Source organism: Lytechinus pictus, chromosome 5 (genome assembly GCF_037042905.1).
Source record: "Lytechinus pictus isolate F3 Inbred chromosome 5, Lp3.0, whole genome shotgun sequence".
NCBI lineage: Eukaryota > Metazoa > Echinodermata > Echinoidea > Temnopleuroida > Toxopneustidae > Lytechinus > Lytechinus pictus.
The window spans coordinates 54,096,773-54,115,439 of NC_087249.1; the positions used below are offsets into that span (position 1 = coordinate 54,096,773).

Here is an 18,667-nt window from a genome sequence, read left to right on the forward strand (position 1 = left end):
CTATACTTACCACTCCTAATTGATCTTTTGTTCTGACGTAACTCGGTGAGCTCAAAATGTGCTTGACTTCTTGTGTGATGCCAACCTTTGTAGTATAAAAGAGACACGGTATATTGACACGAGAAAAGATATAAAACGAAAAAAATGTAAGAGGCGAGGGGGATATGAAGATATATTAAGGTAGAGGGAGTGGGAGAGAGGAAAGAGGGGAAGAAAGAGAAGAGAAAAGAAGACAGAGACAGGGAGGGGTGATCGAGGGGAGAGATGAGAGAAATTAGCGAATGCGGTAATATGAATGATAATAATAGTAATGGCAACAATAATGAACAGATTTTTTTATTGTCAAAATTGAACAATAACGCATTGTACCACTATACTGCACTGTGAAAATTGTGGTGTTAAAACAGTGTTAACACCAGTTGGTGTTAATAGAGGACCACACCCTGAGGTGTTAAAATTACACCCTAGAGATTGTACACAACACCAAAGAGTGTAAATGTAACAACCAAAGGTGTACAACACTGTCCATTTAACACCAGTCTAAAATAACTGATGTGGTCCTTTATGTACGCCGGTTAACACCACAGTTTTGCTGTGTGCTGCGAGTAATGTGGCTTAATACTAGTAACTCAGATCATTTGGTAATAATGAACATTAGATAATCATAATCATTAATTGTCATTTTTAATTGCGTTGGGGTATTATAGTCAGCATGATCAATGGATAATTATTTGAATACCAAAATTATCACAATAAGCTTGTTCGAATCAATTTTATCTCGTCTTGGTAAGATGTGAAAACATTAATTTTGAAACCAAGTGGATTCAATTGAGAAAGGAAGAGATAATATGTCATGAAATAATTAACTTCGTATTGTCTGCATCATCCTTCACAAAACATCCTTAGACGGAATACCTCTTTCTTGACTTTGAAGTAGTTCCGGTCAAATGAAAGGCCGGACATCTTCATGTTGTCAGATTGGTATTCCTCCGCGAGGCTGGTGAACGTATGTGGCTCAATGCGTTCACTATCCTTTTTAGTTCTGTTGGATAATGTAAATATGTAAAAGGGTGATTATTCACTTGTGACAATGCTCTAATTAAAGGAAGAAAAATATAATTTAACATGCAGAGAGGGTTGAGGGAGATAACGATATCGCGTGAAGAGCAAAATTTCTTTGAGATTTTCTTCTTTAAAAAGGGGAAGAAAAAAGTCCATGAGAACTGTCAGAAAAGCGGATGCTGCCTTTAATCTGGACACACAACATTTAATATTGAATTTGTTAATTGTATCCATAGCCACCCCTTCTCACACCCCCCTTCTTTCTTTCTCTCTCTCTCTCTCTCTCTTACAATAACAAGCCTACCTTCCCTCATGCAAAAAACATCAAAACATAATGAATAAAGAATGAATGAGCGCACGCACAGAGAAGTAGCGTTCTTCATTTTGATCAACATCGACGACCCTCATAAACGAACAAAATTGAACAAATAATAGACAATTCCAGGTAGTATTTCCGGCGTCACCCATCAAACATTAAACATTTATTCGTAAGCATGACGAGATAAAAGGAAGTCATTCGAACATTAATGGACCTCATCGAGGTCGAAAGATGTGAAAATTTTAGAAGGTCTCTAAGTATATTGTTCACCTTCTATCATTTAGACATGTTAAGCCGAGCCTGAGGCATTGGTGTCCTATAAGTGTTTCTCTTATTGATCCCCATTCATACACCGTGGATTATAAACACCTTCAATTATCATCGTATGGGAGTCAAAAACAGACTTCCCACACCTCAACTACTATCTCCTTTGTTGCGCATGATGTACAAATAAAAATGACACACTGCACCCATCGTCGTGTTATGGGCTCTAAATCATTCTAAATGGCTTTTTGATTTACTCCCTCGCACAATTTTGTATAAATTCTAATATTATTGTTATTAATGTTATTTTGTGTTATTTAGGAATCATTTCGATTCATTTCATTCAAAATGCATTGTTTCTTTGTTTAATTTTAGAGACGTGAAAATAAATTAATTAGAATTTTAAATGTTGCGGTTAAAGATGAAAGAGTGGAGTGTTTTATAAAGTAGTTCGTAAAGAAAGAGCAAAAAATGAATTTGTATCAAATAAAATTTGACAGCAACGCACGTAAAAGAGTGAATATTCTTTTTCTTGAGATAACACGGCCTTTTAAAATTGTTTCCTATTTTATTTTTTCTGTATTCCTGAACAAATAGTGAGTTCGACTTTACATTGAGTTTGTACTTTGATATAAGGTCTATTATGTTAATTTAAGAGAGACCCCCGAAAACTCGCTCTGATATTTTCGTATATTTTTGCCAATTTTTAAACTTCTTCTCATGTTCTTGGTGGTTCTAGATTCTACGTACTCGAATTATTTTCTCTTTGCTTTATGATTGCTCGGTCAATATTTGGTTGATAGATTATCATATGTTTGACAATATCATTCCCACAAATGTTAATGTTTACAGTTCATTAGGATTCCATTGCTAATATGGTAATGGTTTGCTCAGATGGCTTTTAAATTAAATTTCGGATCATCTTGATATGGTCTGGTTATACACCCTCCCCCCCCTCTCTCTCTCTCTCTCTCTCCCCCCCCCCCCCCTCAATCTCGATTATTCTGTGTAATCATTGTACTGTAGTGAACTATATAGAGAAATGACATTCGGGATTCGTGCTTATAATGAATGGATGTATAAAAAAAATCGTCTACAATAAGGGCTCAGGGGCATTATTTTGTTTCAACAGATATTTTGACACTGAGTTAAAAAAAAGAATTTAAGATCATTTCCAAAATAGCAGACAAATATTATCTTGTACTTCTTTCTTGATTTCTTTTTCTTTAGAACCTTATTTTTATCTAACATGAAATTCGATTCCTTCAAAAAGGTAGACCATAATTTTATTTCTATTTCTTCGTTGCCACGTATGTTTCAGAAAATTAACTTCATGACATATTAATTCGGAAATATAGATTCATAGCCGATGCTATTCCAATTCTAATTTGACTCAAGCGTTAAAGCGGTATTAATACGAAGCAGCTTGTTCTTGATGTTTTTACTGTTTTTCTTGTTCCACCAATGCATGGAATAATCTTGCTTACTTTGGAAACCTCGTATATGAAAAACAACGATACCACCACTCTATATAAAAGTGTATTCACACAAGCACTGTACTGAGTACTGGTAATCAATTTACATCCTTTAAACAAAATATGATGAAATGAATAATTAACATGTGAACAGATGAAAATCGCACCAACCTCACGAATAACCAAAGAGATACGTGAATTATTTGTGAAAATCTACTATCCAAAAATGTAGTCACAATTGGTTAAAAATAAGGAGGCTTGCTGCTTTATAAACTATATACATGATATACGAGGCTTACAGTTGGGGAAAGCACTCATTTCAACCAACATTGTAAAATTGTCAACTCGTGTGGGTCTTATATAGAGAAAATTCTTGTATGACCAAATAGTCAAAAGCATGCAATTTGTGTTGTTATTCTTTTATTCAAGATGGGCTAGATCGCAAAGATTTCCTCCTTGCTTCTTTTGGCAGCATTATAGTCATTAGAAACCTTACGCGTTATGCATGTTATTGGAGTTTTTTTTACTGTTTAATGTGTCGCCTCAGGCGCGTAGCCAGGGGGGGCGGTGGGGGCGGTTGCCCCCCCAAAAAAAAACGTCTCCAAAAAGAAAAAAAAAGGGAAAAAGAGAGGAGAAAAGGAAAAGCGAAGGGAGGAAAGGGAAGAAAGGTGGCTTTGTGGGTTTTTCTTTTTATTCTTTATTTTTTTCTCAAAAAAGAAACTCGATCCTTCACTCTTGCTCTAATTTTATATATATGAATTTTGCTTCCGCGCTGGGCGCGGTTAAATGACAATATTGCAGTTCTCCTTTGTTTCCCTCGCCCTTTCTCTAACCCTGTTTTTCCACCTCAGCAGCTTTATGTGTTTCTTGCCGGTTAAAGTTCAAGGGCATGGAATTAGAGTAATTAAGGTTAGGCCGAAGTATATGAAGTTATCTTTTTTTTTCCAAATTGATCGCGCAACTTCTGGTCGGTTCGGCTCCGGGCGGGTAAAATCTTTGTATCAATTTCTGCCGTCTCCTCCATAAGGCAACTTCTCCCGCTTTTCAGTTAATTACTAAAACAACCATAATTTGGGGGCAAACAGGTTCCTAGTTTAAAAAGAGGAAGGAATAAGATTCGTGTCGTCTAAATATAAAAAAATACAATATTTTATATCGAATTCTATTAAACTTCATGTCATTTCCCTGCACTTTCATCTCCTGTCCTGCCGCCCTCAATTTGAAATTTTGAATGACACTGAAGTTTCTTATCATTCAAAATCGCGCTTCACGATAAGTCAAAGAAATTATACATCATCCTTTTTTATATAATTTCAATAAATCACAGAGGTTTCAACTTTTTGCCCACTATTTTCCTTGTAATGAAGTTTAATAATCTTAGAAAATCAATTGAATTAGAGCCGATGGGGGTATTAGAGATATCTGTATTATTTTGATGAAACGTCCGCCCTTTGAAATTTCAGAGTTTCATTGCTCTGCGCGGGGAGGAATATCTTCCTCCCGGCATATACCCTTCTTCTCCTCTGTTTTGCGAGTTAAAGATATGCACTGTCGCTAAATTGGTTGTCAAATCTGATCTTTCCAAGGGAAGCACTCAATATAACTTACAGAATAACCTTTTCTCGGGACCCTTTTCTTTGCAAAAAAATGATAAAACGCTTTAGCTTCCGCGTTCCGCGCGGGGTACTTATTATTTTAATTTCCTCCATTTTATCCCTTTTTTGTGCGTTCACAATCACTTTTGAAAACAAGGTTCAAAATCACATAATAGTCAACTGAAATGAAGCTGATATAGGTACTAGAGACAAGAGAGACGGCTCCTTTTCATTTTAATTTATGAAACACCGAAAGCTTCGCGCTTCGCGCGGGAGGGGGAAACTCCCCCTCCCTGCACCCACCCCCTAGGGAGCGCGCTTTGCGCGCTCTGTAAGTGTTGGCACGCTTCGCGTGCATTTACCGCCCCCTCCAAAATGAAATCCTGCCTTTAATTCGATGGTATAATGATTTTTTTTTTTAGGATGGTTTCCTGTTATGTACCATACTAAATATATACACACCCTAAACTATTGATATTTTTTGTGGGTGTGTGTTTGTGATTTGATTTTCTTATTTTTGTGTTGTACTAACGTAATAGCTTTTGTTGGTCTAGAGTCGGTCTCGTTTTAGTGTCTATAAGTTATCATTTTCAAAGAACGTGATGTATAATGAAAACAACGGGTTCAAAAATACACTTTATACGCTTTTGCTGCATGAAGAGGCTTTTACAGCGATATTTATACAACAGAATATATGATTAAAAAGAAATCATGCGCCATGACTAAGGTGAATGCGGATTGCCCTTCTAATCCTTTGAATAATGGTATATTTATAGATTTTAAAAGAAAACACTCTGTTTGATACCATAATCCTACAAATAGGACCAACGCGACGTAGTTGTTACAACCAACTGAATTATTACGATCTAGATATAAAGGGTTGGGAGAGTGAGAGAGAGAGAGAGAGAGAGAGAGAAATAAAGAAAGAAAGACAGTCTCTTGACAATCTGTCGATCTGATACTCGCAAATGCAGATTAAATTCCGGAAGGAAACAAATCCCTGCATGAATTCCCGGTCTTTTAACGAATGAGGGATATTTAAAAATAAATAAATAAGAATAAGATAAAACTGAACAAACAAAATTAATGAATAGACAGGCTGAAAATATTATAAACCCTTACAAATTAACAGTTCATATTCATAAAAGTCAGGGTTTATCACTAGTTAGATTACAATTATTGTAATCATACAGTCTAAATTGTATTTTTATAAATCAAATTATGGATTTGCTCATTGCTTACAACATTTCTAGATCTAAAAAAAAAATAGAGTACATCTTCAAAAAGAGATAAGGCATTGAATGGCTGCTTTTTCCAGATCCTGATTAAAAAACAACTTTGTACTGTAAGTACATGCATGACTGATAAAATCTAAGTTTATCATTTAAGTTATACGGGTGTTGCGCTGCGATATTAATCATAATTTTCAACAAAATTGTTAACAAACCCCTTTTTCCTTACTTGCCATTTTAATGGTATCGAAAGGGAATATTGAAGTGAAATCAGACTTGGTAATCACAGGGTACAATCTTCTTTGTAATTTGTCTACTGAAGTAACACTGAGGGTTTGATGAGTAAAACAAATAAATGATCTATGCTGAACTCGAAGGACATAGTACTGTTGACTCTCAAATTCACAATCATTAGTCAAGACTATATAACTACGTAGATTTTCCCCAATAGTTATATTATTACGAGATATTTGCACTGACTCGAGTGTGTTGTGTGTATTGTGGGGGTGAATTGAGCACTTTTATTTCAACATATTCAAACATCGATCCGATATAATTATACTTTTATATGAGAAACACGTCTTATGAATAATAAACAAAAATCTTTTGCAGATATGAATATCGGGCAGGGTGGGCGACAGGTAGCATTCAATCCAAAACTTGTCAGGCGCTCGGCATGATACGATAGAGAAGGGGAATAGTGATAATGAGCTGTTTTAAATTCACCTCTATCAAAGGCGCGTTCCTATTTGTATTTGGAAAATAGTAATATAGACTTCTTTTTTATCATGCAGGCTTTTCTTCATTCAAGGCCCTATGAGGAAAGCCCAACATTTCCATGACAAGTTGCTTTCAACTAATCAAATAATAATAATAATATAGGGTATTTATATTGCGCACATATCCACCTTGTTAGGTGAAAGGCGCTCCTATATTACCCGGCTAAGCAAGGCGTTCATAGCGCACACAGCTTTTTAATGAATTACTTCCTACCGGTACCCATTTACCTCAACAATCGTTTCAGTATTTCAACGGTATTTAAAAAAAAAATATTTGGTATAACAACTTTTATGAGTTAATAATCAAGCAATTCGAATAAATAAGAACATCTTGTGACATGTATTGATTGACATAAATACCATCGATGTTAGGACACTGAAATAGAATATAAGATTTTTATGAAAATTTTGAGAATAGACGTGCGGTGACTGCTGTCGGTCCCTGAGTTTAAAGCGATAGATTTATATTGTTAGTCGGGTCATAATCAATAAATATTGATTACAAATGTATGTAAGGCTAGACCGAGATAATAATGGCATATCAATTGTATGGGTAAATAAGATGGTCAGATTCGAGGTCATGACTTGTTAATTTTGCCCATTCAACTATAAAAAAAAAAGAAATAATGCGGATTGGGAATCGAAATTTTATTCTTAAAAATAGATTGGTTAAATTGGAGACAATTAATGTGAAAGTTTGATGGCCACCTCGCTTCCAATTTCTCTTCTTTGTATATTATTCTCGACCCCCCCCCCCCTCTCTCTCTCTCAATCTGTTGTCTAGGTTGTGTCCCAATCACAATTATTTATCACGAATGGGGAGACATCACCTTAGCGGGGATGAATTTCGTTGGTACGTGATCAAACCACATCATCGAATCATGTTACAATTATCACATCGCTGGGGCATGGGGGTCTAAATGAAATCAAAGATCCCAGGGTCATATTCCGTGTCATAATGTTGAACATGACGTGACCTCGGAGAACAACATAAATTTGAATTTCATGTGGGTCCTATTTTTAAAGAACGGGAAATTTATTTGAAGAGAGTTGTGTCATGAGCTCTTAAGAAATTGGGGTTTTCTGTAAACTACGCGACGTACTTCATTCGCGCAAGAGTACAAAGTTTAGGTATCCTATTCTTAATAATCTTGTTATTTATGATGTCTTGATCCTGTTCTTCGACTGCTCTGAATTTACCAAACATTTCATATTATGTTTCCCGTATTTTTCTCTCATTCCATCCAATATTTGATATATTTCATTAACTTTTCTTATCCCGTTTGTTGTCATGAAACGTGTTTGCACTTTACAGTTCCATGAGGAAATTTGTGATTTTCACCGATATGTTATAAGCTACTCAAAATCATTGCATCAGATTGGCTACAAGCAAACCAGTCTGTGACATTACCCACAGAACTCTTCATAACATGCACCCAAGATGTTCGTGTATCAGACGGAATGCAATCACGTAAAACAGGTCATATGCCAACATGGGTCAGTCAATACGTTTACCCCTATCGAAATTATGTAGGGGAGGTAGACTTGTTTTTGTTTTAAGTTAGGCACGAATGAAATAAGAATGGCAAAATTGTGTTCCTCAATATTTTCTAGTAATATTCGCTATAATGTTCACGATGTTAGAATACTCAAGTAATGCTCTATTTTGTCACGTATATATGATTATGTTGCCTAAACTACATCTAAACTACATTAAACCGCAATTTCATTTTATCATTAAAATATTCGATTTGTTACGATTATGGCATCAAATTTATACGTCTATTTACGAAAAGAAAAGTCTTTAAAGTGTACACGATATAAAAAATGTATTGTGCATATCTTCAGAAATTAAGAGACCGTTTGCCAGATGGGGTAGAAGAAAATAAAAATAAAGGGGAATATTCTTACTTGAAAATGACCTTGTAGACCCGGTAAAGTACAATGACGAGTTTGGCTGCATGAATGAACTTCTTTCTAGCCTGGGAATTTAGATATGGACAAATTAAAAGTGAAAATGATAATCATGATAGAATTATTTACAACTATATCGGAGAATAAATTCTAACAATGTATAAAACGAAAGGAGCAATCACGAGCATATCCCCATGCGATGGCCAATATTTGGGTTGTCTTCGCTGAAAAAAATGATACCATAATATAAATGGATTAACATATTAATATTTATCTATGATTTGTTTTACCAGTTCTATTCTTTTTTGAAAAGGGGGTAAAATATATAATCACTCAAAAAGTGAGATTGTACGTTTGAATTGCTTCTCAAAATGTAAACTCATCCACCGGAGGAGTGACAACCTATTCCAAATGTTATACATCCAACCTTGCATAAAGCTGAATCCAAATATTCAAGTGTTGGGTCGAACCATTTAAAGCTATAAATGCAACATTTGAAAAAGGTTGTTGCTCCTCCATTTAATTGCTCTTTATTAAGCATGTCAGGTTTTAGCGCGTAAAGAGTGAATTCGTTCAGTAAAAAAAGGGGGGGGGGGAATCAAATCATGCAACATGTACGTTTAGATCAAAGATGAAGGTCGTATTCATAGGGTGTATTGAGCAGACACGTATCTATTTTTGTACAGTTGTAAGTGAACAACGAAAAGCATAGTATTAAAAACATGGAATGGAATGAGATCAATATTTCATTCTTCTATTCAATTGGACCATCTAGAAAGAAAGGAGATTACACGCCATTCTTGTTACATTTTATCTCTATCTTACTCCAACTTCTGAAAAGAAAAAAAAAACGATTATTATTGATCAAAGTGTCTACTTAATAATTAATCACTCCTAAAGCCAACTCTCATAGCACATGCATGTCCATTAAAAACGCCAAATAAATGTTATAGACACTGCAAGGTATGGATCGTTCAAGTCTTGTATAGGATTTAAATCATTGATGAATAATATATGCAGAAACAATGTGAGATTAGATCACGCTGATCCCCGTGTATGAAAAGTCAATTACAATTTATTGATTAAGACATCGTTATCAACTCATCCATTTTCCTTTGTGTTGGTGGTGTTGATGAAGAAAAAACATTAGTAGCTTTATGTGACATAACCAACGGTCCCCAGTTTTATACAAAAGATTTTAAAAATATGACGAAGACGGTGATGATAATGGTGATGATAATGATGATGATGATGATAGTAAGAATAATAATAGCAAGATGATGATGATGATAATAATAATAATAGCAATAATGATAATAATAATGATAACAATAACAATAATAATAATAATAGAATAATAATAACATCAATTTGGATAACATCGACAAAGATAAAGATAGGCCTGCTTTCACATAAAAATTGCGAAATACATGTAGATTACTGAGCTCCAAACGATTCTTTTATGCTTTTTTTAAGTTTCACTGCCTTCGACTTTATCAACCCTTATCCTTTCATTCAATTAATTTACTGAAAATTGTAACGACTGATACTTTAATTTTGAACGATTTCGAATTGACAATTAAGAAGAAATGATGATAACGCTTATCTACATATCAGTAGGGCCTATATAACAAATCCACAACTTTCAATTTCAATTTATTTTATTCAAATAAATTGAAATTGAAAGTTGTTTTATTCAAATAAATTGAAATTGAAAGTTGTTTTATTCAAATAAATTGAAATTGAAAGTTGTGGATTTGTTATATAGGCCCTATATACTGATATGTAGATAAGCGTTATCATCATTTCTTCTTAATTGTCAATTCGAAATCGTTCAAAATTAAAGTATCAGTCGTTACACAAATTAATTTAAATGATTACGATTTCAAATTGTCATATCATTATAATGAATGAACTTACATCGAACGATGGTGAAAATAATCGAATACTTGATACCGCCTCGGCCTCGGGTGGGGTATCAATAAATTGGAAAAACTTTGGCCGAACCCGTCGTCGGTTTCGAGTTGGATGTCGATGACCATGATGCTGATTACTTGACTGATTTTGAGACGGCCTCGTGCTTGATGCAGGAGTCGAGGGCGTACCAATACGCTTGTTTAAATTTTCCGACATAGCAACAGCACTCATTCTTTTTAGTATTTTTATTCTGCTTGTTAAACTCTATTCTGATTTGAAGTTAGACAAGTTATATCGCATTACATTCCTCAGAATCGGGCCATACTGGCAACCATAGCCTAGATCCAGAGCGATGACAATAATCTGTCTGCTTTAAGAACTTTGCTGAGATCCATTCCTGTATCCTCCATTACGCTCGTTCAGAGCTGCGCGTTTCTGATTTCGTGGGTTTTTCTTTCTATTAGCCACACGGGAATGGAACAAATTAATTACTTTTCTACCTCTGCAGTTAAAGATCATGTAGATTCGGATTTTATTGCAGGTGTTGTTTGTCTTCTAGCAGTCTAGAGGTGATGGTGTCAATTTTATTTGAAAACTATTTCCTTGGTTTAAACAACGATAATTAAAACCCGTTTGCTATCTTAATCAAACATTAACGGATTGTTCGCCAGGATGTTGTCGAAATCATGTTACCTCTTCTCTCGGGCAATGTCCCGTTAAAGTAATTCGTATCTGTCAAAGACAATGGAATCCCTCTATATTTATAAATGCTCTGATTATCATAATTATGCGTTGCTTCGTATTTTCGCGTTTAAAAACATAAGATCTCCGCCACGTTACAGTTTATTTATTCTTAATACGTCTTTAAGTATTCCTTTATAATGAATGGGGATGATTCGATTTATTAATCCGTTCCGCGAAGAGCTATCAAAATGTTTTTGTTTCTTGAAATCGCTTCGCTTGATCTGCAGTCACGTTTTATTTAGCCATCTAGCTCAGGGAAAGACATGTTGCACGAATGACGGATGAAGCTTTGAGCAAGAAGAATGTTTAAATGGCGTCATTGTCGAAACATGGCATAAGTTGACGACGAATATACAGTCTTGCGGATAGTCTTGCTTCTGACTTTCCCCACAAAAGTAATTCAAATCATTAGTTAATTCCTAGTAATCACTCTCCTGGCAAATGACGGAATCCGATCAAAATGTCACGCTTGCCCTGGCTAACGTATATCGGCCAGCTTTGATCATCTTCATCGGATGTCCTCCACTATTCCAATTCAGGACAAATTTTTTGGCATTTGCGTCGCTTTTAGGTCTTAAAATAGATGGCCATTTTGGTAAAACTGCTTGAATCTAATCCAGACATTTGCAGAATAAGAGAAGTAAATGAAAGAGATACATTCCTAGTGAAAAGTACTTCGACAGACATGAGAATCAAACCGACTTCTTGAGTGACGATGCGTGCTGTCGCTAGGCTGAGCGAGCTATCACGAAGGGGGCATCGAATTTTATGGCGATTGTGTTTCGCGCGCACGACTGAGCCTGAAAAGACCGGCTCATATCGTTGCCAGCGTCACCTTACTATTATCCATTGCATTGAAGATTCGAGTTACCTTTGTATTTAAATTATACATATATACTTTATTATACATTTGTTGTGGGAGATGGACTTTGTGGGAGGTTAGATTCCAAATAAAGTAAAAATGAAACTATTGTGAGCGTTTTGAATATAAATACGTCATCAGTATCGTAAGATAATATCGTGTGATTTATTTGTTATTCCTATTTCGATGAAGTCATTCAGTGGCAAACATAATGTATTCAAACTGAAGAAAAATGGCATGGATGAGCATATGCATGCCATAATTATGAAAGAAAAAATATTTTGAAAGGTGCCATGGTAATGGCGGCAATTTGATACACGAACCTCAATACTTTATCGTTGTATACAACTTCAACATTGAATTCTATAGCAAGTTTGTGCGCTCTTCAGAAGGATTTCGTCAAAAAAGATATTCACTCTGTAGAGAATTTGATTGCATTTAACCTAGAAAGACATTATCAAAATATACCAAAGTTTAAGAAGATTCCAACATTTTATTTGGTCGACTTTGACGGTTTCGATTAGAAACATACTTCTTCACCAACAGGTTGGGTATTAAGACCAATCTTTTCAAGAGTATATCAAGTTACCTTTTAAAATATGATTGCCCCAAGTTAGATGTTTAATGGGGAGGGGTAAGAGATACATAAGACGTATACAGAACTACAAATGTAACAGTTTATCAGAACGTGTTCTTTCACATTTTATATCGAACAACCAATTTGTATGTCATTTTCAATAAATCTTTTTGTCATTCAAAAGTACAACAGGTCAAAACCGTGATACTGTTAAATTCGCTGCATACCGACACAGGTGCCAAGTTTTGCGATCAATTTCAAACAGTGATGAGATACATTTCAACCGAAGTTTGGTAGCATGTGCACTGTTGCTATGGTAATCACCCTTGACCTCAACCCAAAGCACGGATGCGATTTCTTTTCATTGGTAGGTTAAGTGCCAATTGCGATTTAGTATTCAATGACTTCGACTTCTAAACTTTCACTCTACCGAGGTCACAATGGCCCGAAATATTTTTTTTTTTCAATTCATTAATTTCTCTCTTTCTTTTGGGATGTGCGATGTATCAATAATCCCAATCAATACGATGTGCGATGAAAAAAAGTTGAATAAATAATAAAATTAATAACATTAATAATTTTACACCTACTTGACACGAGGTAGATTATTATAGGCTCACAATTTATTTATTTATTCATGCATGTTCACAATGTACAATGTAAAATAATACACAGATAATATATAAATATATATATGAAACACAACTAAAGAATGAACATACAAAGGTGTTGCAACATAAGCTAAAAGCTTGATTGGTTGAAGCACCTTTAAACTGGTTTTGCATTCCAAGAAAACAAAATAAAAATGTAAGAATAAGGAAGAGAGGAAAGAAAGAGAAGAATGTAAAAGTGATAGTCTGCCGAGATATAACAATGACGTTTCAAATTGTTATGAATATATGGTATAGTAATTCAACAAAGTTAAATTCTTAATCTTCACAGCTTCACAACTTACCCCACAGATGGGGTAAGTTGAGGCATTTGACATCGTTTTTTTTTCAAAGGTTACAAAGACTTTCAGTGTGGGGGTAAAAAATTATATATAGGTGAAAAATATTTCTGATGAATCAAACTTAAAGGCAAGGTACTTAATTCTTCAATATTGTTAGTCATATCAATTCTAACATGCAAAATGCAAAAAGTGTTCCAACTTACCCCGCCTTCCCCTACTGAGTAAATCAACCATGTAAGCACAACTTTTGCATATTCAGTGATCCACTTTATGCAGGTCATCATGATTATGCTATAATGTATTATGCAATAAATTAACTTTAAAGAAGGAGCTGCATTTTAAAATTGCATCATTATTCTAATTATTCAATTTTCTTTATCTCCTATTCAACGTTATGACCCGTATTCGTAAGTCTTAACTCTGTGCTTCATTTGTCAAAATTTAGTTTAAGTCTCGCCTGAACGAGGTTCTGCAGAGGCCTATATAGTGAGACCTTTTCCTTTTAGTCTGTTAGTATATCAGTCTGTCGGTCTGTTAGTCTGTTTTTGTGTTTAGTCTGCTCCAAAAATGTTTTAAGTGTTTTTCAACTTTCTCTAATTTCTTTATTTCTGCCTATGAGAACCACGGTATAAACAAGTAATTGCTGATTGTCGAATTATGATGGACATAATATGACGTAGAGGACGCAATAACTCTGATTTGCCTTTCCCAGATCAATATCGTCAAAGTGGAAAATCTATACATACCATGTATAGTACAATGGTGATACAGCAAAGAAATTTCAGAAGGCGAAATACAGCGTAAAAATGACGCCTTTTAAATCATGAAAATCTAATTTTGTGAATGATAGATTTTGAAATGATATTCAGAAAATAACATTTCCATTTCCCTTTTCGCTCCTTTTTATTTTATTTATTTCTATCTCAGTGTAAGTTTCGTACTTGCCCAGCAAAGCAGAACTGGTATTTCAGACCGAATTAGAGCTCATCTCTTTTCTTATTCCAATTTCGTTGTCGGGGTCGATATCACAGTGCCGCCATTTAAAACACGGTGACCCATTGCACCACAATGACATGTTGCTAAAAGTGTTGCATGTTATTAGTTAATAGTTTTACGACTCGTGATGATAAATATGTTTTATGAATATTCGTGGAGTGTGTATGAGTCTTTGACGACGTAAAACCTATTCTGATAACATGGATACCGGAAAGAAAATGTCGTATATGTCAATCTACAGGCCTACACTCAAACTTGTTGGAGTACCAAAATATTTTAATGGAAAATAAGTAGAGAGTAGACAAGTGTGACACCATGGCCTACCACCCCGCTATCTATAACAATCATGATCCTGCTTACAACACAAGTCCCCAACTCTAAGCCCACGATTTACACCTGCATGGCACATCACTTCGGTACACTCTAGAAGACACTCATTACACAAGCATTGCCAAGGGTTTGGAAGGTTAATACTAACCATCCAGATGTTAATTACCTTAAAGAAGTCTACATCTTATAAGCAAACGATCAGATGACGAGATCTTGGATCTCATCATGACGATGTCTGCTTAAAATAGATGATCGGATGGTGAGATCCCAGATTTCGTCATGTCGATCTACATCCTTTCGAACAAGATCAGATGATGAGATCTCGGATGATGCCGGATCTCGGGCCCGGTGCATAAAAGTTACCGTTATGGTAACTTTGCCATCCAATGATAACTACCATGGTAACAAGGCTCAACAGCCAATCAGAATCAAGGATTCCATGGAGGTTACCATTGGATGACAGAGTTACCATAATGATACATTTTATGCAACGGGGCCCTCATTATGACGACAATCTTTAGCAGAGATGATCAGATTACAATATCTCGGATATCATAATGATTGTCATCATCATTTAAAAGAAATGATGCTTGCCCACTTGAAGCTTCGCGTGCGCACACATGGTGTACGACAATTAGTTGCCAGAGTTTTTCCAAGAATTTTGTCATCTGACCAATTTTCCTCAGAATTATGTAGACATGACGAGATCCGAAGATATTGTCATCTCATCCATGTCATCAAAGTTCTCTTCGGCATGACGGCGATGTGACGAGATCTCGTCATCTCATCATCTTTTCCAAAAGGTGAAGACATGACGAGATCCTCATTTTTTCCTATGACTAGATTTGACATCTTGTCAAGTAATCATTTTTTTTTTCAGGATGTTGGCATGACAATATTCATGATCCAATCATCTGGTCATCTTTTCCACAGAATGTTGGTGTGACGAGATTAGTATTTGTACACCTGGGGGCACTTCTAACTGTCTAAACTTTTACAATTAACAAAGGCTTATTTTTCACCAAGCATAATTCCTATTTTGCAATTAGCTGTTTATAAATTGTATCCATACCTCTTTCTTCTTTTGAATTTCTTTCAATTCTTCCTCTTGTTTGATGAGTAAGCTTATCCTCCTCCAGTCTGACATCCTGGTGTTCACTGACCCCCTCCGACCAAACAGCGAAGTCGATGACCCACCGACATCGCCGCCGTCCTGCTCCGACCAGCTAAACCTCGTACTCCGCCTCCTCAGCAAAGGCCTCATCGGGGGAGCCTCGTCGTCTCTCAGCCCGTCAGCTCCCCTTGAGCCACGGCTCGCGCTCGTCCTGCGTCGTACCGCACGTCGTGACTTCGTGAATGCCCGAAGAGTCTCTTCCTCCTCGCTGGTCGTCATCGTCTCCGAGCTCGACCTTGTTCTCGAAATCCTTTCCTGGGAAGGCTGTCTATGTAATGAGGAATTCTTATTCTTAGCCGCGACGGAATGGCTCTCTTTGATTTCGGGCATGAAGTTCGATAGCGACTTGGTCGAGTTTCCTTGACGTGTCTGACTGTGTCCACTCGTATTTCGTCCATTTTTCGCCCCAGAAGTTGATTTTGATGATTTTTCTTCGTCAAGCACCGGCAAAAGGGGCACGCTCGACCCACCGAATAAAACCGCCAATGCATGTCGTTTGATTTCCAACTTTTTTTGAACGTCTTCGCTATAACCATCATTGTTAACATTTTCCTTCTCAGGTGACATGATTAGCCTATTTTACTTGAATTTAATTGCCTGCCGATTCTCCCAAATCTAGAAGAACATTTACTTTCCTGTAATCATTTGTGATGTGATTACCTTGTACATCCACATATCGTCTACCCGATTCACAAAATATTTAGTCATGAAAACATATTTCCTGAAGAATACATTCGTTGCTCGTAGGTTTGAGGGGAATTAAAGTCTTCAATAACTGATCCGAACATGCATCATTTACTTCAAAACATTTTCAATCAAGAAAAAAAAGGCACGCACGAAGCTACATCTGAGGTCCAAAATCCAATCACCAAACTTTAATTTGTGCTCATAAAAGCGATAAAGAGTTAATTTCATATCAATTAATAACAGTAAATCGATCGTATGTCAATATCATCTATGACACAAAGTTTCGAAGCTTCTGATTTCCAGATCATTAATCATGTTCACAAATTTCAGAGAAAAATATTAACTGGCTGAATTGCAATATTCATCGCAGAATTTTCTCAATACTGCAGTAACAATCCAAGTTTGTTGACAACGCCAGATATACGTGTGCATGAATATCTAAAATGTGCGATATGTTCAAGGTTGATTCCTTATTACACGTGATTTCAGGGATACGATTTTAGTCAAGTAAGTTTTCCAACCGGTGTAACTCCGTTTGAATTTAGATCGCATATGGATTTTTTCCCTTTTTATTGGAAGGCTAGAAACGAGATGACTCTGTGCAAATATTGTCCAAATAGATTTGCCAATTGTTCCCCAGTTTCCTACAAAAGAAATCTTTTATTCAGCGATATTGATTACATGTATCGTTGAAGGCATGAGTGTATCGATATCTCGATACAAGGATTGTCAGATGATAAGAGGATATAATCGGATTAAAGCAAGAACGGGGTGGTTAAAAATTAACAAGATCGTCTGCTGTTTTCGGTTGTCATGGAAATATTTGTTTTGTTCACCATGTTCACAGTGTACGGTCTGTTAACCTTATCCAAGTATGAAATAAAACAATATGTGCAAAAAATAAATTTGCTATTAATGTTTTAGTGATTATTTGCAAATTTCTATTTTGATTTGAAGTTGTATTGGACAACAAATTGACGTGATGAAAATTATTAACAAATAATTGATATGCAAAACAAGAAAACCGTGAAAAGTTCCGTAATGTATTTTAGTTTGGGCTGATCTATTTTATCTTATAGATTATCTCTTGATCAACCAGACCAAACTTATCAGTCACCATTTGTTTCATAATAATAGCAAGACATTGGACTTATATCGCGCCAAATCTAATATGTAGAGGTGCTCATAGGGCGCTTTATAAGAACTTTGAATGAAATAAGAAGAATTGAAAATAAATGTTTACAGGTGTTTTTGAAAGTTTCAGAAGGCTGTTCTATTACTGTTTCATGATCATAATTCGTATAAAATTCCATTCATGATTTGAAATCTTTGAAAAGAGAGAAAAAAACATCTTTTTATCCATCAATATCAAAGACCCAAGATGTAATTTAAGGAGAGCGTCACTCTTGTCTGCACTTTCGGCATTCAAGTGTCATCCGATGAACCGCGTAAGTGGTCTATTTTGAGAGAGCGTGGCGTTACAATAGTGACAGGAGTTACAAGCACAATAGAAATACGTCATAAAGGTGTTGTAAATCAATCATTGAGGCTTTGTCACATTACGCCCTCTGTCGATTTTATTTATCGATGTGTGCCGGTCCATCAATTTTCGTCAACCGGTTTTGGACGGACACAATTTCAAGTCGAACTTATCCTAAGTTTGATCAGCACCATTTGCGAATGCCAACATCTATAATGCTATAGCGACACCAACGAAACCGACACTTAACCGACCGATGATATACTATTCGAAATAACTTGGTATTCATGATCGTTGTGCATGGCCCT

General features: G+C 35.7%; 1 protein-coding gene across 2 annotated transcripts in view; it reads right to left on the reverse strand.

Moving 5' to 3' along the window:
• The window catches only part of LOC129261080 (uncharacterized), a 27,748-nt gene extending 9,764 nt beyond the window's left edge, over nucleotides 1-17,984 (reverse strand). Inside the window, exons 1-4 of one of the 2 annotated variants that reach the window (XM_054899114.2) lie at nucleotides 16,091-17,984; nucleotides 8,638-8,708; nucleotides 916-1,042; nucleotides 11-85 (exon numbers count right to left, since the gene is read on the reverse strand). In XM_054899114.2, the coding sequence (XP_054755089.1) occupies nucleotides 11-85; nucleotides 916-1,042; nucleotides 8,638-8,708; nucleotides 16,091-16,759 (942 nt within the window). In that variant the 5' untranslated portion in view covers nucleotides 16,760-17,984. Of the gene's footprint in view, nucleotides 1-10; nucleotides 86-915; nucleotides 1,043-8,637; nucleotides 8,709-10,560; nucleotides 12,041-16,090 lie in introns of those variants that run through there. The other variant, XM_054899115.2, reaches the window with a different exon arrangement.
• Between the last annotated feature and the right edge of the window lie 683 nt (nucleotides 17,985-18,667).